Below are 24,120 nucleotides of genomic sequence, written 5' to 3' on the forward strand. Positions count from 1 at the left end.
ATCTCACCCAGGGTCATGCCCAGGGTGCTCTCGTGCGAGAAGGGAGCTCGTTATTTCAGCAGAAACTGAGCCTTGAGTCATGAGAAATCTTGAAAATCAGATGAAAACTTGTCTAAAATACAAATTTCAATTTAAAAAGTGAATTAGTATCTATTGTCTGAGGTTTTTTGTGAAATAAGAACAGAACACTTTTCTTGAGGTACTTTTAGATGTGGGAAGGCTTTATTTATTTTGTAAATTTTTAACTGGCTGTACTTTAGAAGATTGATAGAATATCCCAAGTTGGAAGGGACCCACAAGGATCATTAAGCCCAACTCCTGACTCCACACAGGACAACCGAAAAGTTAAACTATGCATCTAAAAGCATTTTCCAAAAACTTCTTCAACACCCAGAGGCTTGAGGACATGACCACCTCCCTGAGGAGCTTGTTCCACTGCCTGACCACCTTCTCAGTGAAAAAACTTTTCTGAATGTCCAATCTGAATTACCCAACACAAGCTTTAGGCAATTTCCTTGCATCCTACCATCAGACACCAGAGATGAGCACCTCCCACTTTGCTCCCCCTCATGAAGAAGCTGTAAATAGACATCAGTTTCCTCTTCTCCAAGATGAAAAAACCTAGTATCCTCAGCCGCCCCTCCTACGTCATGCCCTCCAGTCCTTCCACCATCTTTGTTCTCCTCCTTTGGACACAAAATCTTTCCTTTATTATGGAAAGGTCGCAAAATGAAGAAAAAGACCAATGATAGAAGGACAAACATTCACCCACGTGGCTAGTAAATGGGGCTATGTAGCATACACACTGTGACTGAGTGGCTTTAACAGTACATGTGAAACAGGACAGCATTTCTTCCTTCAAGCGTATGTTGTTGCGAACCAACACTGGGCTAGGAACACATAGAGATGTAGGGTAAAAGGCAGAAAAACGAAATATTTTCCTTTACCTCCAACCCCACACCTTTTGAATAAATTCAATAACATTCTTAAAGGAATTAGCTCTTACACTTTGTTGTTCAATTATGCCAGTCCTTACCAAAAAAAAAAAAAAAAAAAAGGGAAAGATTTCTACTTTTGTTGAGCTGCAAGTATAGCAAAACCCAGAAATTGCCAAGCTGCTGAGAGGCTTTGGTTGGACACAATAAAGAGCTGTCTCAAGAAGCTGAGGGGACTACATAAAGATTTTTTTTTAATAGAAAGATTATCAGGAACTGATATAAAAGACAAAATTCCTTTGCTGAAAGACTCACTGATGCTATAGCTCAGAGAAAGGACATCTCTCAGGTTGCTGAGAGGAAAGCCCTTGCAAGGACTCAAAATACTCCCATTTTACAACCAATACAGCATGCAACTGTTTTAGATGCTTTAGGGCAAAGGCAAGACTTCCTTGTCTCTCGTGCCATTACCACAGGCATGGGAATGCCCCTAAGGCTGGAAGTCCTAGAGCTGCAGGTGAAATGCAGTGGGAGGAGACCACAAGATCATGTGAGGGTGAAAGCCATATACTACACCCCTGAAGTCAGAGTCCCTCTGTACACAGACAACCAGGCCCACCAGGCAGAAAAGAATGGTGGTATGCTCTCTAAGTTTCATATATTTCAGCGCCACCAAGGTGCATCAGTATTTCAGTAAGAGAAAACAACAGAAACCTAAATGCTCCACAACCATTTCCCATCCTTCTTTCTCATGAAATCTTACTGCCACCATGTTAACAACTGGGTTGGGAAACAGATGACCCTCATGAGGGATTATCAAAACCTGCTCACATGACCAAGTGCATCATGAAAAACATCTTGTAGAGAAGAAGCTGGGAACACAGATGCAGCATTAGAAACTGAAAAAGTCCTTAACTTGATATAAACATTCCTTAGCAACAACTAAAACCAATAGTGTGTTATCAATATTCTTCTCAGCACAAATCCAAAACACAGCCTTATACTAGCTACTGTGGGGAAAATTAAGTCTTTCTCAACTACAACCAGCAGAGTTTCTTATCCCTTAGTGTATACGCTTCCCCTGCTAAGTAGCTGCCTCCCACCAGTCCAGGAATGACTGGAATTCAGTAATAAATAAAAGTTTTCCCGGGAATGTGCCTGTGGTTTCTCAAGTGCACTGAATGAAGGTGCTATATAAATGTCACTAGTTATTTTAGGTGATTCCTAAAGGAAAGCTGCTATAAATGATGTCAAGAGTAAGTGTTACCATATAGCTAGCAGTAGTTACCCTTTCAGTCCCCAGAAAAGTCTTGCAGTTGTCTCCCGTCATAAACCAGTGCAACAGAGTGGTGAAACATTACACAGGAGCAACCAAGCACAGGTGCCTGTGCTCTATTATGTATTTTCAGGGTGTAGGAAAACAGAGGGTTGTTCTTGCTTTGTGATTTGTTGTGGTTTTTTGTTTTGTTTTGTTTTTTAATATGGCAGGTACAGTCAGCCTCATGACTATTTTCTGCCTAAGAAAATTCAGCCATCCCTTTGTTTTCATTTCTTCTGGGTGTTCCCCTACCGACCTACTTCCTTCCAGTTGGGTCCCATTCCAGGTACCTAACTTCCATTGCAGAAGGGAAAGAAGGGAGGGGAAGGGAGGGAAGGAAGAAAAGAAATGCCTGATCTAAAAGGCTGGTAAAATCCAGCCTGGTGTGAGAAAGCTGCCTGTGTTTCATATGGAACAATTTGGCTTTCAATAGCATTTTCTCTTCCTGACATGGTAAGTGAAGGGATCCTTGGCAAACCTTGTCCTCAAGCCACATCTCTCTCAGCAGTGCACAGTAAGAGCCAGTTCAACTGACTATACCAAGCTGTAATCATCTTGCCTCTCTCCTATGCAGCCAAAATCATCTTCCCTCTCTTCCCTTACTGCTATTGTGAGCAGCTGACAGCTATCAGTCTGCATAGCCGCAGTCTGGGATACTCCACTGAACCTAAGTGCTACGGACATGACCAGCCAGAGGCACGGAGAAGCATCTGCCTATCTCCAAGTTCACTATGACTTACAAAAGAAACCAGATCACCTGTCTGGGGTAATGGAGTACAAAACCAGTGAGTCTAAGTAGGCTGGAACACTCTACATTAGAGCTTGAATCATGTGCAGTTTTCTTTTTAACTATTGATTTCAGCTAAGCAGTGTAAGAATAAGTAGACCTAGAGAGAAGTGCTTATTTTTCAGCTGCAGAGAAACAATCCAAATGAGTGTTTTCTGTTAGACAGCCCTTCTTTCTCACTCCCTTCGACCACTGTTCTCCCTCTCCCCCCCCCCCCAACCCTTTTTCAAAATACACATTCCTTCATTCCATTACCATTACACATCCTTTATATACGCAGGTCAAGCGCATAGGAAGGAGTGGAAGAGACCTACGGGCTACAGACACCAGTTCCCTGCTATCATGGGCCTTTTCATAGATGTATCATGCTCCATCTTAAAAGCAGTCTGCTTTTTTCTTGGCGGTCTCTGGACTGGAAACCGGCTCCAGGGCTTCCCTGCTCTAATGGGAGCCTCTTTAATTCCCAGCTACATTGTTTTCCCCACTTCTTTTTCGTGCTAGCATTATCTTTCAGTCATCACCTTTTGATGCTGTAACACCTTGACGAATAGGCATTTGAAGCATTTTTAGACAACACTTGTATTCACTCTCAGTATTCCACTTCACTAGATTAAAAGGATGTACACTTTTCTTACATGACACGTTCTCCCATCCCTTTGATTTTCCAATCTGACCAGTAGGCCCTTCTCTCTATCAGTCCCTTTTTCAACTATGTTTTTGACCAGGTTTGTACTCGCTATTCCCAGCGAGATCTCGCCAGTGCCTTGTATAATGGCAGCAATACTTCCCTATCTCTGCTGCAAATGCCTCTCCTGACACATCCTAGATCACATTTGTCTTTTTCATGGCCGTCTCCCGCTGGCACAGGAAGCCCAGCCAGGCCTCCTAGCTCCTTCTCCTCCTCCGTCATTTCCAGCTGATAAGCACCTGTGAAACTGGGGAAAGCAGAAGGGTCAGCTAGACACAGGACAGCTCCTACTGCATCTCTTTATTTAAGGCTGCTCAGAGGAAGAAAGAGGCATAAATGAGTCTGTAACAGCTGTCACAGCAGTTGTTACAGCCAGCCAAATCCTGTGAAAGCTTTCCATTCCCATTCGCCGAGCAACCCCTGAGATCAAGACCAATCCACAGCACCTCTTGAGTGCTGCACACGTTTCAGGGAGGTTCTCAGTGGGGGAGGAAGGAGTGAGAAAATAGCAGCAGAGTCACACACAACCTCCCCAAAAAACCTAAAATTGGTGTGATGTAGGGAAGATATTCTGACTGCTTCTTAAAAGCCTGAATGAAACACACTAATTTGCAATGGAGGTGGGAATTTTTTTAATCAGGCGAAGACACATGCATAGGTAAATGGGAGGATGACGTTAACATTGCTTTGGAAAAAACACTTTCATTAAAATATTAATATCACTGTCCATACTTAGGAGATTATACTGTAAAATGAGCAGATTTTTTTTTTTTGTATAATATTGACTCGTGTTAGAGAAGAGAAAGCCTGGTAACTATCCTCATTTTCTCAACGTCACTGTTTTTTGTGAGATGGCTAGCCATGCCATCATTAATAGCACAAGAGGATTCATGTTTTTTTATTCTAAAATGATCATAAATTTAACTTCATACCTAATGCCTTAAAGTCATGCTGAAACACAAAGAAGTCTATTACTCTGATACCATGTATTTTAGGATTTTTTTTTTTTTAATCCACTCCAGCAGAAGACAGAGTTTATAACACAGCAGTGCAACTGCCCCATTTGCAACGCTTAGTGCTTGACAAGAGGTTGAAATGCTTGATTCCTCAAAGGTCCTCTTTGTTCTTTCCCCAACAGAGAATGTGTCCCTACATTTAAATACACCTGTGACAAGTTTTTCTAAATAATGGATCTCTAGCCTTCAGATAATACTCTTCATGCAGAAGACTTTAACACAGAGCTCATGAAAATCATTTCACAACACACCAGGCAGCACAAAGCAGGGCCTGGAATCAGAAGCGGTGCAGCCCATTCCACATGGCAGTTTCTGCCTGTGGCCGTGGGACCTGGCTCATTCCTATGCACCATTTCTTGCATCAAACACATCCTAAATTACAGGAAAAAAATCACAACAGAATTGCTGAAAAACCTCAAATTTCCCTAAGCCACTCTGGACAGACATCCAAACTCATGAAACATACTGCCGAAAATCCATGTTGCTTTTTCACAGGAAACACCTCTGACCACCAGGTCATGCCAACTTTTTTTTACATCAACAGGACTGCCTAAAACATGGCTTTTAATAGCAGACGTATCACCTATCCCCATTTGTACCATCACTGTGGATTGTGCTACAGTACATCTGTTATAATATTCTTCAATAATAATGGTAATAAAACCAAGACAATTACTCCTTCAAGCAGTAGCACTGGGGTATTTTTAACGAACAGTTTTGATTGAAAGGTAAAGATTAGCTTTAAATTCCTCCACTCCTTCTTTTATTTGAATATGAAAAGAAGGTGTAATAGAGATGCTTACCTTGATATGACAATGAAAGACAGTTTGGGTCAATATAATTACTGTAGAACTGCAGATTTTTTTTAAAAAATGCTTAAATATTTGTACTTACCAACTTTTACCCTTCAGATGCATTTTAGGATTCTGGGGTAATCGGCGAAGTCCAAACCACAGATGCAGAAGTAAATAATAGACAGTCCCTCCTTTAATGTGTATACAACGCATACTATATCAAAGGTTAATCCCCCACCAACAAGAAAAAAAAGTATTTCTGCAACAACATTTTAGAATGTAACCATGTGAGTCAGTGTGACCCCCCAGAAGAGCTTCTTTGCACTTGATGGCAGGTTTATGGACATGTTGTAAATGTCAGACTACACCATTTTTAATAATAAAAAAAGACACTATAATACTGTTTCCTTGTAACTGGGACAGAAAATCATTTGGTAAGAGTAAGAACATTTATTGGTTTTGACATAAAAATTTCTTGCTGTGAGGTGGAAACGCTGTATTCCAAATACCGGAAGAAACGTGAAATCTCAAGGGTTATGTTCAGTAACTCTTGGTTCAAAAGCAGACGTGGCAGGTGCATTATTTAAGAGCTTGTCAGAGATGATCTTCTACAGCACACCGCTCCAGGATTCATCTCCTGCTATGTCTGGGAAGAGGATTCTCACGTAAATATATGGCAGAACTGGCTGGCTGGACATCAAGCCCGCACTGTCCAACCCTCTTCAACACCACGGTGGTCACTACAAAATATTAATACTAGAAGAGATCGTCAGTACTGAATGCAACTACTCCTCCCACTGACCCCACGTAAGAGCAGTTCTTTGGCCGAGCTCTTCAGAGTGCACTCGCTCTGAAGAATTCAAAGTGACACTTTCCTCAGCAGCCGCACTGGATGTTCTAACGCGCACTTTGTATCGCTGTATTCAGGGCAAATTTGGTGCCACAAAGGTGTAGTAATATTTAATGCAAATGAGAGACAGTTGCAGCCCAAGCTACTGCCTTGAATTTCCTGACTCCTGCACATACAAAAACTTGAGCATGTTTTATTTAACATTTTTTGTTTCTTTTCATTCTTTCAGAGCATAAATCCTTGAGTAGAAGCTAGTCACATCGGGATTTCAGCAGGGATGATCACAAACAAACATACTAGCAGAAAAACATAAAAGGCTCAAGGGACCAAACTGTTAAAAACAAAACAAACAAAAAAGCCCAATCCAAATGGATTGATTTGGTCCTTTATAGCTATAGCAGTGAGCTAGATTTTCAGCTGTGTAAACTGTGGGAGCATTGTCGTCTTCAGCAGGGATGAGCTCATTTCTGCAAAGGATCTGACCTGTGTTTCTGTAGATGATACTCCAGACATAAGTAAACCTGTTTCTCTCACACATCCATCAACATTTCAGAAAGAAGGAGTTTCATATGTTTTACACACCAGAATATAAACAAACACGAAACCCTATTTGATCCATTTCTGTACAGACTTAAAGTTCCCTTATACAGGAAAATCACAGCTGGTAAAATATGTCTCATTTTCTTTTTTTTTTTTTTTACCCAACTGAGTAGCTTCACAAGAAATAGAAGAGAAAAATCACTTTCGGCCAAGAACAAGCAGGAGAAACACAATTTAAAACTGCATATTTTTAGAAAATACTATTTTGATGAAAAGTGCTCCCCTTAAATGTGTCTATACTGGCCAGCCAGAAAGGATACAAAGATGAGAAAGAAATGGCTTTCCTAATGTGTCATTGCACTAAACAACTATTTTTGAAAGGGGAAGAAGAATACGGAGAAAGCAATGGTCGTGCCTTGGAATATGCTGGCCACATCTTTGCGGCACAAAAAACATCTGTAACAAAACATTTTGCACAAAACTCTGCTCTGCAGCGGTGAGAGAAACTGAAGAATGAAAATGGAAGGAGACCCTAGGTACGCTTAACTGAAAAACAAAGTTGCTCTGTAATGTGCACTGAACCCTGAAGGGGAAAAAAATTAGGATGATTACACATTTAACTGCAGTAATCCTGGATTAAAGCATTTAATTCCTAGACTGTTTACAAGCCATCAATACAAACATTAATAAGCAGATACATGGCAGGCTGCTTTAAAAGTGTATTACTTGGCTGTCAAAACTAGCACTGGTACAAATACAGGAGTATGCAATGTTTTATTTTTTTTGAAGGAAAGCTTTAGTTTAGGGGTTTTAAGTGATCTCTTATGCCTGAACTACTACATAAAAATATAATATTCTCTGCAAACATTAAGTAGGTGGCTTCTCTTTTTTTAACAAATGGAGTACACCCTAGCCTTTTAAAGTTTTGAATGGCTTTGAAAATAAAAGGTGTCTCCAACATAGTAACAGGTAAATTATATCTCTTCAGATGAGTAACAATTAACAGAAAGTATCTGCACTATGTTTACCTTTATGAATCATTATTGCACCAAGTAGCACAGAATCTCAGTAAGAGAAAAACCGTACATTATTCTGGGGGACATCTGGAAAACTCTTCACTGCTAACTCCAAGGAAACTGATAGTTCTGAGGGCAATTTGCCTGTACACTCTCCTCCTCTACACTCCATCAACAAGTATTACCGACTCACTCATAGTACAGGTAAATGACCTCATCAATTTAAGCATTGTTTTGGCATTTCAAAAACACCAAAAAATGACTCAGACTGCGTTCATGTACCGGCAGTCACCGTGGGCTGGCACGTCACAGCAGGGCAGGCTTACAGGCCTGGGAATATCCAACATGAACAATACCCCTTTTCAGAAATGAGACATTTCACAGTGTACAGGAGAAAGATTTAATTCCATTTCCCCTTGGATTTTTTCCGATTTCTCCTGTCACAAATAGCACAACTCCTCCACCCCCAATAGTGTATAAATTAATTTTCCCTAGTTCATTTTAACCTGTGTATTAACTCAATGGAAGCTGTGTTAAATTCTTGATCTAAAACTAACTGCAGTCAAGAGAAGCCTTTCTACAGGCATGAACAGGTTTTAGCTCTGGATGGGGAAACCCAGGTGCAGCAGTGGGTTGCAGCCAGTGCAACACCACTCCCATGTCCTGCTGAGCTCCACACACTTCCAGCAGGCATGGGATCAGGAATCCTCCGTGGTTTCACTCTCTCCAAGGTACAGGATAACATAAAGCTATTTTAAGATGTGAAACCACACAAACAGGAGGTTGCAAACTCCTAGGCGACACAGGCAGTCTTGTGGTGATGCCTCCAAGAGTTCAGAATCAGGTAACTTGGGAAACTGTAAAACCATTGATTTTCCTAGCTCAGAGAAGTTTTGTGAAACTCTACATTGTCCCTCAGTGACAAAACCACAAAACACCTGTAGTGACACAGGCTGCAACTGAATGCCTGCTGTCCTTACAGACAGTATTGTGCACACATAACTGAGGTTATCATACACAAAAAGAATGACGGGTGAAAAAAAAAAAAAAGTAGAGAAATGCATCTTAGAAGTTACTTATGTTTAATGCTTAAAAGTCTGAATGCACAAACAATAATCTACCATTATAGAAGTACTGGTGGTCAATACAATGCATTAGAACTATGTACAATGACACAGTTTAGTATCAAAATCTTTCTACAATGTAGAGTATTACGAAACTGTTAATGACATCAAACACTAAGCACTTAAGACACCATTTTTTGCTACCACATTTGGAACTTCAATGAACAGTCCATTTTAACTTGCAGCATCAATCCATTTCTAGTATGAAATTAAGTAATTTTCTACTTATACAATAAGATTTATCTACACGGGTCTTTTGATTTTGATCCATAGCAGCAAAGGCACTGTACATCAGCAGATCCACAGACTTAAAGATTTTTTTTAAAGCATTCAAAAAAAAAAAAAAAGTCACAGATCATAGTTTAACAGCAACAACAACAACATAAAAAGATAACACGTTGTCTCTGGCACAATGGCTCAGTCTGCGTCTGTTTTAGGGACATCCAATCAAGACTTGGATTGAACTGCTGGCGAACAAAGCAAGTCCTTATCCCAGTGAAAATCCATTCCTTTTTTAATGTCGGAATGAGTACTCTTGTAAATCCTACCTCGGAGGTCATTGCTTTTGTGGTTTGTATATCGGTAGGCATCCATTCTTATTTCAGTGCAGTTTCCAAAGAACATATCAAATATTTTTCATAATCTCTTGTAATTGAAAAATTGCCCAAAGACATATATCCCCATTTTCAAGGAAACATTGCAAAAGTTTCCAGAAGTAACAAAGGTGATTCTTTGAGGCAACTTATTGTACTCTCTACAATATAACAAAGAGAGGTGTTTATATTAAAAAACCTAGCTTGACACCAAAATGCTCTATGTTTATCAACAGAAAAGCATTGAGAACAAATCTGTACACAAGATGCTATATTAACAATGCAAATATATAAATTAGCACATTCTTACTTAAAGTGAATTTAATTTAGATGTGAACTGAATTTGCCATTCATCACAGGCATGTAGATTACTGGCTACAGTTTGCAATTTCCTAAGTTTCCAAGACTGTCTAAAATAGTTAAGATACAGCATCTTTCCACCAAATAATTATACTGTAATAACACTTAGAGGTCTCATCCAAGAACAGGACTAAAAAATATAACAAAGTTTATTTTTTTAAATAGAAACTACAAGTCTATTTAGTGTAACTTTAACTATTTCCTGAACATCCTTCTCCAAGATCCCCAATTTATCCAACTGCAAAAAACACAAAGTATACAATGCACCTTTCAAACTAAAGCCGGGCCAGACAGCTTTATTTAGTCAGTTCATTGTTAGAAAGCCTTCTTTAAACAAAATAAATACATTACAGCTATAATACATAATTAAAGAGTCAAGTTCACTGTTAAGTATGCCGATTCAATCTTCTTCCAAGTAAGATATCTGACAATTTGGTATCACAAGTTCTTAATGAGCATTCACAAATCAATAGCAAGTTAAGAAGGTAAAAATAAATTCCACAACTGTGATGAGCATTTAGGTTCAGTTTAGAAAGAAAAAAAAGGAATATACAGCAAAGTGCTAGGAGAAGGAGTTCTGTCTGCATTCGGATTTGTCTCTAATAAATAACTTCATAGACTGTAGCTTTCTTGTCCCCAGAGCCAGTGACAATGTATTTGTCATCCACAGAGATATCACAGCTAAGCACAGATGAGGATTCTTTGGACTACAAGAAACAAAAGAAAAAAAAAAAGAAAAGAAAAGAAAAAAACAAGAAAATTACGTCTTTGCAATCCCTCAACCCAGAAAGGCTCGAAGATTAATTGGAAGAGTTTATAGACAGGAAATATACCAAAAATTCATTTACATAACAGTGCAGTAGTAGCAGCTTTTGTTACAAAACCGTTTCTCCAAACTTGTTCCACCTATAGCTCTATAGCAACAAAAAACAGCAGCAGAAAGGGAAGTGAATGTTATGGACCCAGAGATAATCTATCAATCAAACAAAAAGAAGCAGTCTTTCTATACACTTTACAAGCAATAAGCATTTACTACTATTTTATACGTTGGCTTTTGCATAAAAATGAATGAAAAGCCATCTTCTTTTCCTTTCTCCCTATTTCTGCTGTATCAGAAATTTGCGGGAAGAAGCACACACATGTATGACACACAGAGACTCCACGGAAGTAACGGTATCTCCTTGCATTCTTTCCCCAACACAGAAGACAAAAGCCTTGCACAAAGGAATTTACATTATCAGGAGGATACAAATACGAAAAGATATTGTGGTGGAATAGGATGCACAACAGTGTACAGCAGGTGAATGGGAGACAGGAAAAACCAGGATGCAGAAGCTCTCTCTCCCAGCTTTTCTCAGATAATGTGTACGTATTGTCACATTTTACTTGTTGGTTTAGTGCATGCTTTCATTACATAAGGTATGTCCACACCCTTTTCTGCCTGTCACTGCAAGAGCTAAATACTACTCAATCATGCTAACTTTCTGCCAAGAAACCTCTGCTGCACTAGGGTCTTAACATCACTTTTAAGGGAGATGTGTTCTTGTTAGAATGATTTGGGTTTTCTTTTTACACTAAGGAAGCTCAGACCTCAGCTTTCTCATGTTTAACACCGTGCTGTCCCCAGAGACAGAGACACAGCAGGTATCAGTACAGGTGAAACCCGACCATTGGTTTAATTGGTTAAAACCAGTTACTTTAATTCAAAAAATTTCCAGCCTAGAGGTACCTGTAGGTGAAAGAATAGAAGACATGCCAAAAATCCCTCTTTTATTATGACTATCAAAAGGTTACAACTTCCAGTTATACTTTTCAGAGCTCCTCCATAAGGAAATAGTCTTCAGCTCAGAAGCCTGCCTGTCCAACCCACTAACTTCACGTATCTCATCCAAGAAAGATAAAAGTGTTGAATGTGAATTTCACTGTTTTAGCTACATTCTGGACCTTCAGTAAATGCTCACCTAACAACATGTCTTGGGTACTGCATTACAGCAATACGCACAAGAAGGTGAGAGAGAAGAGTATAAAAAACAATTTTAAATTAAAGAGCTACCTTATTGTAAGAGCTAAATTACTCAATGTTAGACAGAACAAAAGCATATCCCTCATTAATTCCAGACAAAGTCTTAAAGGAACATAGTAATTAGCCAAGAATTTCCATTTAAAAAACACCTTAAGCTAATGACAGACCCTGAGATGTGCAGCTCTACTGCACTGTGATATATGTGGAAAATAGCTTTTAGGAGATTATTACCTGGAATATACTGGCTCCATACGGTGTTCTCCAGGCATTAAGAAGATTATCTTTTCCAGTGCTTACAAACCATTTGCCTGCAACAGATTATTTAAATATTATTGTTCCATTTTGTTTTCAAGAAATGCACCCCAAGACACATACAAATCAAAAACAAAAGCATTCACACATTAATGGAGAACATATCCAAAGAAGAGTCACATTTTCACCTGGTTTGGCTGTGACGTTCAATCACAACACAGGCAGTTCACACAAAAGAGCAGTCATACAGAATTTTAAAAATTATTTTACTACTTAAATTTAACATCTGATTTTTAAGTATACCTCGCGCTGGTTTTGGCTGTGACAGAGTTAATTTTCTTCCCAGCAGCTGGTATGGGGCCGTGTTTTGTGGAAAAACTGTTGATAACACAGGGATGTTTTTGTAACTGTTGAGCAGTGCTGACACAGAGTCAAGGCCTTTCTGTTCCTCACACCACCCCACCACTGAGCAGGCTGGGAGTGCACAAGAAGCTGGGAGGGGACACAGCTGGGACAGCTGACCCCAACTGACCAAAGGGATATGTCATACCATATGATGTCATGCTCAGCAATAACAGCTTGGGGAGGGGAAGAAGAATGAAGTGGGGGATGTTCGGAGTTACTACCTCCAGGCAACTGTTACCGTGTGATGGAGCCCTGCTTTCCTGGAGATGGCTAAATGCCTGCCTGCCGATGGCAAGTACTGAATGAATCCCTTGGTTTGGCTTCACTTGCTTAGTTGCTGGCTTGGATTAAACAACAACCACCCTTACTTTCATTTAAAGGTACCCTTGCACAAATTTCTCAGGAGTGAAAAAACTGGCATGGAAAGATTTGCTTACCACAGTGAGCAAATTTGAGAGACAACACACAGCTCTCATGAAGATGAAGCTGATACTTGTCCGGCTTAGTAACGTGCAGCACCTCGACATTACTGTTCTCCATTCCTACTGCCAACCACTCACCAGTTGGACAATAGCCCAGTGAGAAGATCTGGAATTAGCACAGCACATGCTTCAATCAGTAAAGGAATGAGCTTGAGATATTCAAAACCAACTCTTGCTACACTGTTCACACTATGCAAAAACACATTTTGGTCTACTGAAGTTTTAAAAGCATGATAATCCAATTATTATAGTAATCAAGATGAATTAGTTCATGTAAACAAAGCTCAATTAGAACTGCAATAGTAAAGCACTGAAGCAAACTATAAAGGTTAATGTCCTAGTTTATCTGACAGCTTTTAAAAAAATTTTCATAAAATATTTTTGAACAAGAATCTACAGATACGGGAACAGACTGCACACAGGAACACTTTAATCTGGCGATTCTTTAATAAAAAGGATTTTCCACTACTCTCACGGGAAAGGTACTAATCTGTCAAATAGTAATAATCCAGAAAGATGCTCAGCTGCCATGTCAAAAAAAAAAAAAAAACCAAAAAGAATGTGAGACAGTGAAAAATTCTTTGGAGTTCCCTTTGAACTTTTGAGCATTTTTGCTTTAAAAAAAAAAAAAAAATCCAAAAACCAAAAGGGGTTGTTTGAGAAAACCATGACACGGTTTTCTTAACATGCCAAAGCTTCTGAAATTGAACCTGTGAAGTGAAGTCATGTTGCTGTAGCTGTCTCCCTTCTCTGAGATCCCAGGATCTGACTGTATTATCCAAGCCTCCTGTCCATAGTTTGGTGCCGTCATTAGAAATGTCAATACAGCTCGCTCCATCCGTGTGGCCCTGAAATTGCCTGAAAGCATTGAAAAGAAGACACTCATGTTCTTACACTGGCAACAGTTGGTTCTAAGAACGTATACAAAAATTTCAGTCTCTGACATGCAGCCATTAGAGATAACAGTAACATAGATTCCAATACCAGTGTGAGATTAATATGAACTCTGGGACAACCACATGAGTTTTTTGATGAACTGATGAAGCCATGAGTCCAGACAGCCAAGTGCTAATTTGATTTCAAAAACCATGCTTTATGAGTCAGATACTCTGGGGATCTTTGCTGTTGACTGTCTGATACCCACTGTTTGACTGAAAATACTCCATTCCCCTAAAAGGAATGCAGCATGTTCATCAAAATTCACTTAGTTTAAGAACAATCTTCAAGTGACCAACAAAGTTGGACAAAGCAGTCTGAATGGGAACATTAGGGAGTAAAAGCCTGCCTTTACATGCAATACTGAAATATTACATGTAACAACATACACACAGCGCAGTACAGTGCTCAGAGAAGCACTGTATGACTGGCTCCTTGCTTATTGTAATCACAGGATGGTTTGGGTTAAAAGGGACCTTAAAGATCAACTAGTTCCAACCTCCTGCCATGGGGTTCCTTTCCACTATGTCAGGTTACTCAAGACCTCATCCAGTCTGGCCTTGAACACTTCCAAGGATGGGGCATCCACAGCTTCTCTGGGCAACCTGTTCCAGTGCCTCACCACCCTCACCATGAAGAACTCCTTCCTGATATCTAATCTAAACCTACTCTCTTCCATTTTAAAGCCTTGTCCTATTTTCTTCCACATGTCCTTGTAAAAGTCCCCCTCCAGCTCTCTTGTAGGCCTCCTTCAGGTACTGGAAGGCTGCTGTAAGGTCTCTCTGGAGCCTTCTCTTCTCAAGGCTTGACAAGGCCAGCTCCCAGCTTTTTTTCACAGGAGACAAGCTAAAACTCCAGCATGCTGATCATCTTCATGGCCCTCCCCTGAAGTCACTCCAAAGGTTCATGTCCTTGTACATTAGCTCTGAGCAGCAATCCATATTGCTAAGAAGCTAAGTTTGCAATGCAGTAATTTACACACATCTTTACCCAAGACTTATTTGCTGGAGCACTGATTAAAGAGACTGGAGTGTAAGCACAGTGTATTGTATGGAAACAAAGAAAACCATCTGTTCAAAGAACCCACAGCAGTGTCAACACCAGCTGACTTCAGGAAATTGTAGTTATGGGGCTGCTCAACAGGGGGTTGACAACAATGAAGTACTGGTGTCTGCATAGCTGTTTGCAAAGAGAAAATAGTGTATGTATGCAGAAGAGCATGTAAGGTCTTATCTAATTAATTCTTCACAACCTGATGATCTGGTTCTGTCGACCTACCTTACTAAAGTCTGGTTATGCAGATCCCACACTGCAATGTTTCCATCACTACAGCAAGAGAAGCAGACCTTGGAATCAGGGCTGATAGCTAGGGCGTAGCAAGCTGGAGCAGAAGATGTCAGCTCTGCTTTGATGCGAGGAGTTGGAGCTGCCAGGTCCCAAATGGATAACGTGCTGGCTTCCCCACCAACAATCAGGGTGCGGCCATCAGGGAGCAATCTGCAGGAACGGATGTAGTTATCTCTGTTCTGTGGAGACAGAAGCCATCAAGAGATTACTCATGAGGAAAGGAAAACAGCATTAACATGAGCGCAGAAATCCATAAAAGTATTGTATTCCCTCCTGGTTTTAATGAGCCATTTATACTTATGACAATGATAAAGTGTATTAATGCCAGAAAATTACATGACATTAGGGAAGTACTTAAACTTGATCTACAAAATTCAGTAGTGAGAGACATTTAATCTTAATTAGCATCAAAACGCAAAGACCTGAACCCAGCCCAAAACAATTCAAGATAGTTGTCTTCGACAGCTTGCGTAGAAAGTTACATTTTCATACTCTGTTTGTTTCAGCACATTAACCTCTCGACATGGGGGAGTACCAAATTCCCTGAACACTCCCCCCCTCTCTGTTCCAGTGAGACTCGCTGCCACCATCTAGGAGACGTCAGAGGAAAATATTTGGGCAATTTTCTTCATTTGTGTAGCAATTTGTGTAGCAATTCACTGTATGTCTACATGCGCTGCAAAGCTCTCATTTTACTGCCTCTGTAACAAGAAGCAACATCTTACCAAGAACTGGAAAATGACACAAGAAAAGCTGCTAACAATGGTTCATCTTGTTAGCATATTCAAATAATTTGTGAATAATACTCAGGGATATTTTTAATTGTCACATTAAGACAGGGCAATGCATTCACACACAGACACAAAGTACGTGACATAATCTTCAAATACTTTCAGGGAATACAGCTGCAAGACAGCAATTTTTAGCATGATAGGATATCAAGCTTTAAGACTGCTAAAAAATGTCAAAGTTTATAAACAGCATTTGCTGTGCTGTCTTTGATCTTTCCGCCTACCAATACAATTTTAGGATATTACAGAAGTTTTCATTCATTGGGTGGAAAAAACCACAAGAACAACAAGGAACACACTTCAAACTCAGTTCTGAAAGAAACAACAAAATCATAAATGAAATATCAAGCTTTGATACCACTGACAGCACTCAAATAGCCACTGTTTTTTGTACCATAACAGTATCATTTCAACCTTAACACAACCTGCTATCTTCTTCCACTGTCGTATGCCACTGTTCACTTACCAGGCAATCCAGCTGAGAGACAGGGCTCTTGTTGCCAGGGTGGCTGATGTCCCAGACTTTGAAGCCCCCCTTCCCACCCGTGTACACGTGCCTGGTGGGGTTGCTGATGGTAACTGCACACACAACTTCCCCGTGGTTCAGAGTGTTGATCTGACGGGCATGGCGAGGGATTCCTGGACCAATGAGGGCATCAGGAGGGAAAGGAACCGGCTGCATCTGACCATCTGCACTTACATGAAATGAGTATGCTCTGAGGGTTAAAAAAAAAGATAGGGGGTGATATAAGAAGTTTTTCTTCAAGCCTGTTTAAGAAAACAGAATTAAAGATGTGTTTCCGCTGTGGACATTCAGACTGTGCACACAGCTCCTTTTGCAATCTCTTTAATCATGTGAAAAATAAATTATTTATTTATCTATAGCATGGCCCTCAACGCATAAACTCAGGTCCTCTTCTTTTAACATAGAAAGTCAAGCACCATCAACCAATCAAATGAGCTTTTACAACTCATACAACGATGATTTCTGGCATAAGTGAGGATACATGACGCTACTCTTAAACCTGGGGCACAGGGAGACAGCCACATGCCGAGAAGGGAAGGAAAGTTGGGTCAGGGCCCCCTGACACACAGAAATAGTTGGCTGGCTACTGCAGAGCATGGCAGGTGTCTGAGCGCCTGGGGACATTTGGTTGTTCCCTTACTGACTCCAATGTGACAACTTCACCTGTCCTGCTGCCAGGCTGCCTCGAACGAACAATTGGTCCCTTGCCCCTGAAGCGAAACTGCCCACCACTGCACCGAAGGGTGCAGTGAAACCTCCACCGGCAAGGAGTTAAGTCCTCAAGGCATGCTTGCTGACATCTGACATGACAGACCAGCAAAAATGCACTGGATTATTTTTTTTCTTCTTTTTAGGCTTGCTGTTTTTTCTTTTTTTTTTTTTCCTGTGGACCTGACACAACAACTACAAATCCCAATTTCTCTTGCCAGAATCAGGGCTCTCACTGAGAAAGAATGTGTTGTGTGACTGCCAGTTATGCCACCTGTGAATAACCTATCAACAGCTTCATCTCAAAATATTTTCCAGGGAGAACAGTTAGGTTGTGAAATTGCCTCGTTCTTAGATGCTACCTGACACATCCCATCTATTACAAGAGCACAAACTTTGTAAGAAGGTTCATGTACACATACCAAGGTATGCTTAGTGGAAGGCTTTAATTTCCTTAGACCTAGAAACCCGTCACAGTACTGACGAAAAATCCACTGTCACAACGGTGGGATAAGAAGAGATCACAAAAAAAAAAAAAGAAATATTAAAGAACACTTAGGAAGATTACTTCCTTAACTGTTGCTTCAAAGTCACTGAAGAAGGCAGTCTTCAGAATTTAACTAGTGAATTTGGTATTTAAGATTCTTAGTGCATTAAACTAGAACAATAATTTTCAGTGAGACAAAATGCAACTGCATTTTCACCTTTCTGCCCTATTCCCAGAGCTTTACACACTCTTTTCATCCTGCACTCTGTTTCTTGTTCTGGCAGGTCTGAGTGACAGATCACATCATCATTCTCCATTTTTTGACATTAAACACATTCAGGGAAGGGTAGGACAGGTTTCTGTGGTTGTCAGAAGCAGCAAACTGCCTGTATGAGTGGAATTATGGTTCGATTATCACTACAAAAATCTGAAATAACTTCCTTGTTATGTCCCCAATTCCAGTTTGCTTCAGTGAGGTGCTGAAAAAAGCAGCTGACGGTCACCTGAAATCTCTATTAAAACAATTGGAACTCCATTATCATCTTATTTGATTTCTGTATACAGTCACTCTCTGCAGAGCCACATTGAGCAGTGAGTGTATGATACTTTTACCAGCCAAAAGCATTATCATGCTTATAAATCAGCCATAAGCATTATCATGCTTATAAAGGCCACAGGGAACATATTTAACAATTACAGAAATAAAGCTTAGATCTGGAGTGATCTGTGACCACATTATTCTCACTCTATTCATTACTCCATTCCAGCACATGTGATTAAACTGTTGCTTTGTTGTTTAGTTTAGTTTTGTGGTGGTTGAGTGTAATTTTTTTTTTCACTCTAAGAACTAACACTACATGCTGCTTATCTGAAGTACTCTAAATACCTTACAAATATCTGACACTACGAACACCTGGCGAGCACTTTTTTCTTCTTTTCACATTATCTACCTTTTCTATTTATATACTGTGCAATCGCCAGCATTTTGATAAAACTCCATAGTGAAAAGAGAGTTACTGGGGGCCAGATCCCTGATGTGCCACACACTGTCTGCTCCACTTCAACAGGCACTCAAGAGTGCAGAGAATTTACACAACTTTTGCTCTAAGGGAAAAGGAAGAGTAAACAAGAAAGCAGTAATCCTGGATGATAGCTGTGAAAAGTACCACAGTTAAGACGAAGAAAAATCAATGCAATCACGTTAAAACAACCACAGATTTCAAAGGTTTCAGGCCCTACAGCAGTCAAATGACAGTTACATTTAAATGTTTAAAACAGTCATCAGTATGTCAACAACATTACAAAACCCCGCAGATGCACCAGAACTGAAGCAGTTTGATCTCAGTTTGCCTCACGTTTTATTCCCCCTCATCTCTAACACAAGTGAGATGTGAGCGGGGAGGTCTCTGCACCCCTCATATTGATGTTTCTCCGACCAGAGCAAGCAAAACCTGGTGGAGTCGGCCATCCTTCCTTCTGGGTAACCAACTCCACCACAGATGAACTTCAACCCAACAGACATTTGAACACTACATTAAGACATTTCTAAGTGCCCACAGCATGTGTAGGATGAAGATCTGTGCCCCACAGAATTTTTAACGCAAGCAGCTGATGTGGAAGCTGCTGCACACAATTTCCAAACTCGCCTTACACAGCCACCTCACAGGGTGGTGCAACCAGCAGAGAAGTCAACTTCAGGTGGTACACGGTGTGTGATGCCTCAGAGAGCTGAAGACAGTTTATGATTTGTGTGACACGTATGTACAAGAGGAATTACAGGCACTAGGCCTGATTGCCTGCCACCATGCTACATTACTAATCCTGTGTGTCCACAAGCTTACTGACAGGGAAGTGTATGCATTTACTCACACGCAAGCGTGTGACTACCCCCCAGCCACTCCTCCACAAACACACACACGAGAGTGAGAGAAGGAACAACACCAACATCCCCTGCCCTTCAAGCTCTCCAGTAGTAGCTGGTCACAGTTTCCCACAAGTATAACGCAAGAAGTGGGAGGACCCTTAGATAAAAACTGGATCAATATCTTTGAATCACCGTTTTACTTTTTCCCTTCTCTAACTCAAGAGGGATGTGAGCAGAGAGTTCTTCATATCTGTGTTAATTCTTTTTCTGAGGCTCATAACAAGCAAAGCCTGGTAGAGCACCTCATTTTTTTAAGGTCAGTTCCATCAAAGATGAATCTGAACATTATGATACAATAATTTTTTTCCAGTATTTTCAATCAAACAAAATGTTTCAGTGTTCCTTTCTCTGCACACTGCTGTTTACAGCAGCTGACAAGTCTGCAATTAATTGCAAGGCTTTTGTGAATAATGAAATAACTTTTTAAACTGAGAAGCAGAGTACAGTAGAGATGGAAGGCTGAAATCTCATTCCAGTTTGCACTTCCATATAAAACAAACCAGCCAGACTCAGCATGTAACACCTCAAAGTTCAGCTTCTTTATCCATTTATTTCCGTGTCCTTCACTCTGTATCACCCAGTCCTTGTCAGCTGCTATTAGTCTTCAAAACAAATTTAAAATGTAACTAAGATTAAGCATCTTCTGCCCTTGTCAAATAGCTGTATTTATTTCTATTCACACAGTAGTTTTTGGTAACTAAGGGGAATTCCAGCTGGCAAGGGACACAACTTCAACAGATGACTGACTTTTAAAGTTGAGTGTTTGATACTCACGGTTTTCCTCCTGGGATGCCTGTGAGATTGGGAGGGATGCCTGGGACTCGCATGTGATGATGTGGATCAAAACCAACCTAAAATTTTCCCCAAGAAAAACAGAAAGGTGTATTAAAGATGGAGTTAGGCAAGGGAAGACTGTTTTATTCGTGTTGTCCATAGCACACTCCCCAAATTACAAAAAGACTGAGTTAGACTTAACCCCACAGGTCTTAAAATAAACTGATCTCAACACCAAATGCACTCACGACAAACACTTACCACAGGAGATCTCCCGTAAGCTGCTGCTGCTGCTGCTGCTGCAGCTGCTGCACTCATCTGAGGGGAAATATTGTGTAGACCCGCATAGGCAGCTCCAGGGCTGGTCAGCTCCCCATTCATACCAGCATGTGGCACGATCCCAAACGGAGTAGGATAAGGACATGGAACTGCCATAGGTGTCCTTAAACCTGAAGCTATTGCAGGCAAAAAGAGAGAGAAGTCACACAGCCAGCCCAGACCCATCAGATGAAATATGAGTTTGGCAAACAGTAAAATATATCTATGTATACACACTGTATTAAAGTGCTGAAGAATCAGCTCAGCATCCAGTTTAAACAGCTGTAATATACTGCCTCGTCACTGTAGATTTAGAGGGAGCCTGGTTAGGGACAAATGGCCACCGTTTCACACCATCCAAATACACAGACACTAACCTAGTGGGTCCACACCTGGGGGTTTGCCAGGCACTGGCCTCAGTCCGGGAGTGGAGTTGCTGCCTGGAGTTGGGGCATCAGTCCGTGGAGTTGGGGTATTTGATTTAGACACAGGAGTGGTAGATTTCTCATTCTAATCACCAAACAGGAAAAAGGAAGACAGTATGTTAGCTATTTTACCTTTTTTTATTTAGTAGTTGGGAAGAGAGCCAACAACAACAACCAGAGTGTGCACGATTAGTGGTACGTAGCTTTTGGGTTTGGGTGTCAACAGGCCCTGGCAATTAAAAGAAGCTGCAGAAACACTGAAAAAGATGGAATGGCTTTGGGAATTAACTACAGCCTTCACAGCTTTCCTCGTGAGGGTCATCTGTATGGTTCAGAATGAGGTCAATCACTGAAAATCATCGCTGTCTGACAATTATATTGGCAGCATATGTGAAATTTGTCGGCGATCTCACTCTGCTCATGGTGGACCTCCTACCATTACAATTACAAGTTTCCGTGAGAGGCCACGGCCAGGTGGGCAAGAAGAGCAGGAAAGAAAAACCCCACAACCGACCAACAACTCATGTGCAAACTTGGTGCTGGAAACACAGGATGGAGACAATGATGGGTATAAAGTCGGGAACTGTGCAGTGCTGCTCTTGTGACAAGCTTGTTTATCAGGCAAATCACTGACTCCTGGGTCTGAACCTGTCATTCTGACACCTTCCCTGAGCACTACATTCGCTTTCACCTTTCTTTTTATTTATTTCTTTAAATAATTGCGTACCCTGACCTGTGAAGAACTGAGAGGGGAGTTACTGCTCAGCTCAGGAAGGTGATTAACTATGGTCACAAACAGAAGAGGAAAGAACACCCCCAACTTGCAGGCAGCTCTCTTTTTTCACATTGTGATTTGCGATGCAAGTCAAGGAAGGCTCTTGTAAATGACAGATTACTTTTTTAGATAGAAAATAAAAATTGTTGTATATGGCCTGGTAATTCAAACAAAGCTAACAACCAAATCACATCCAAGCAGGGAACTGAATTTGCTATAAACCACAGCACAGGAAAACAGCTCAAGGAACTCCTGTGTACTTTCATTTATTCTCAGAATGACAGTTTTCCAGATGGGGGAGGAGAAAAACATCTCTCAGCACAGCACATCTATCATCTACCCACACCACCAATGAAAATAACTTCTTCTTATGCCAAAAAAAGGCAGTGGACTTTCTCCATACTATTTTATTAAATTCCCTTGAAGAGATAAATTAAACAAATTTTAAATCGATGCTTCACAGTGCTTTACTGATAGCTGTGGAAATCCAAACTGTGCCCAGACAGAAATAGAGTGAGCATGTGTTTCAGCAAAAAACATGGGTCAGGAGCATTCTGAAGCACTTACAAGGCTAAGTTCTTTGGATTTGGAGGAAGGAGTACTGCTGGAGGATGCAATAGATGCTGGACTAATCGGTGCATCTTTCTTCAGCAGACGAGTCTTGTCCAAGCCATTCTCCCGTGGAGAGTGTGCGGGGCTCCCGCGAGGAGAGGAAGGATCCTAAACATCAGCAATGCAGTTAGTAAAAAAACTCGATACTAGCCATGAGTGCTTGTCTTGAGCAATGCTCACTTTAGAATGAAGATCTGTCATAGAAGTAACATTTTCCTTCAGTTCTTAAGTGATTTAGTTGACAAAATTTAAAATTGAGATGGATAAATAAAGACAACTTTCTTTTTTCTTTAAGAAAATCTTAGAACTTGATATCAGTAACCACAAAAAATGGTAAAAAACTATGGATATTGAAATCAGCAACTAAATCCTGTTTGTCAGGTGACATTGAAAAGGTTTGAGGCACTTGGCAGACCTGATAAAGTTCACAAATGAAGTCACGGCCAGAGTGAAAGAAAACAGGTACTGTTACAAGCTGCATCCTATCTGCTATGATGGGCTGGCTTCAAACATCTCAAGCAGACTTTTGGTTCATACAGGAAACAAAAAGGTCCTTTGCAGAAGTAAGTGTTACAGATCTGATTTGCATTCTAAAGAAAGAAGACTTGACTGGATTCCCTCAGGCATTCCAAGCTCCTTTACGAAGGCAAAGACTGTAATCTTATTCATATACCCAATACACACAGAAACCACTGAAGACAGCCCATCCACCACCACTGTAAGGTACAAAAACATCATTGCATATACCTCATTGGAAACATCAACTACCAAGTTGTCATCACTTTTTTCACCATCGCTGTCCTGGAATGACAAATCACAGTATGTTAAAACTATTTATTTAATATCCAAATGTCTCCTAAGTACTAAGAAAAAATAAGCCAATGAAATGCAAGGCTGCTCACAACTATGCAACACAGCATTTACTTTTATGAAGCTTTATGTGGTAATACAATTATAATATTTAGATCATCTTATATTGGGTTTGCATGGCACGGTTTTGGTAGTGGAGCAAGGCTACAGGGGTGGCTTCCGTGAGAAGCTGCCAGAAGCTTCCCCCATGTCCGGCAGACTCAAAACCAGCTGGCTCCAGGAGGGACTCACTATTGGCCAAGGCCAAGCCCATCAGCAACAGTGCTACTACCTCTGGGGTAACATATTCAAGAAGGGGAAAAACCCTGCACAATTGCAACTGGAGAGAGGAGTGATAATGTGTGAGAACAGCAACCCTGCAGACCCCCAGGTCAGTGGAGAAGGAGGGGTGGGAGGTCGGAATCTCTGCCAGAGCAGAGATTCCCCGTCCGCCCGTGGTGCAGC

The 24,120-nt window shown here is 40.7% G+C and overlaps 1 protein-coding gene across 1 annotated transcript in view; it reads right to left on the reverse strand.

Moving 5' to 3' along the window:
- Positions 1-9,003: 9,003 nt before the first annotated feature.
- TLE4 (transducin-like enhancer of split 4) overlaps positions 9,004-24,120 on the reverse strand; it is a 17,404-nt gene continuing 2,287 nt past the window's right edge. The window contains exons 3-13 of the mRNA XM_010158348.1: positions 23,554-23,607; positions 22,762-22,914; positions 21,372-21,504; positions 20,938-21,131; positions 20,677-20,753; positions 16,724-16,973; positions 15,398-15,645; positions 13,894-14,041; positions 13,139-13,289; positions 12,276-12,352; positions 9,004-10,728 (exon numbers count right to left, since the gene is read on the reverse strand). Of these exons, the coding sequence (XP_010156650.1) occupies positions 10,621-10,728; positions 12,276-12,352; positions 13,139-13,289; positions 13,894-14,041; positions 15,398-15,645; positions 16,724-16,973; positions 20,677-20,753; positions 20,938-21,131; positions 21,372-21,504; positions 22,762-22,914; positions 23,554-23,607 (1,593 nt within the window). The 3' untranslated portion in view covers positions 9,004-10,620. The remainder of the gene's footprint in view (positions 10,729-12,275; positions 12,353-13,138; positions 13,290-13,893; positions 14,042-15,397; positions 15,646-16,723; positions 16,974-20,676; positions 20,754-20,937; positions 21,132-21,371; positions 21,505-22,761; positions 22,915-23,553; positions 23,608-24,120) is intronic.

Source organism: Eurypyga helias, unplaced genomic scaffold (genome assembly GCF_000690775.1).
Source record: "Eurypyga helias isolate BGI_N326 unplaced genomic scaffold, ASM69077v1 scaffold12179, whole genome shotgun sequence".
Lineage (NCBI taxonomy): Eukaryota > Metazoa > Chordata > Aves > Eurypygiformes > Eurypygidae > Eurypyga > Eurypyga helias.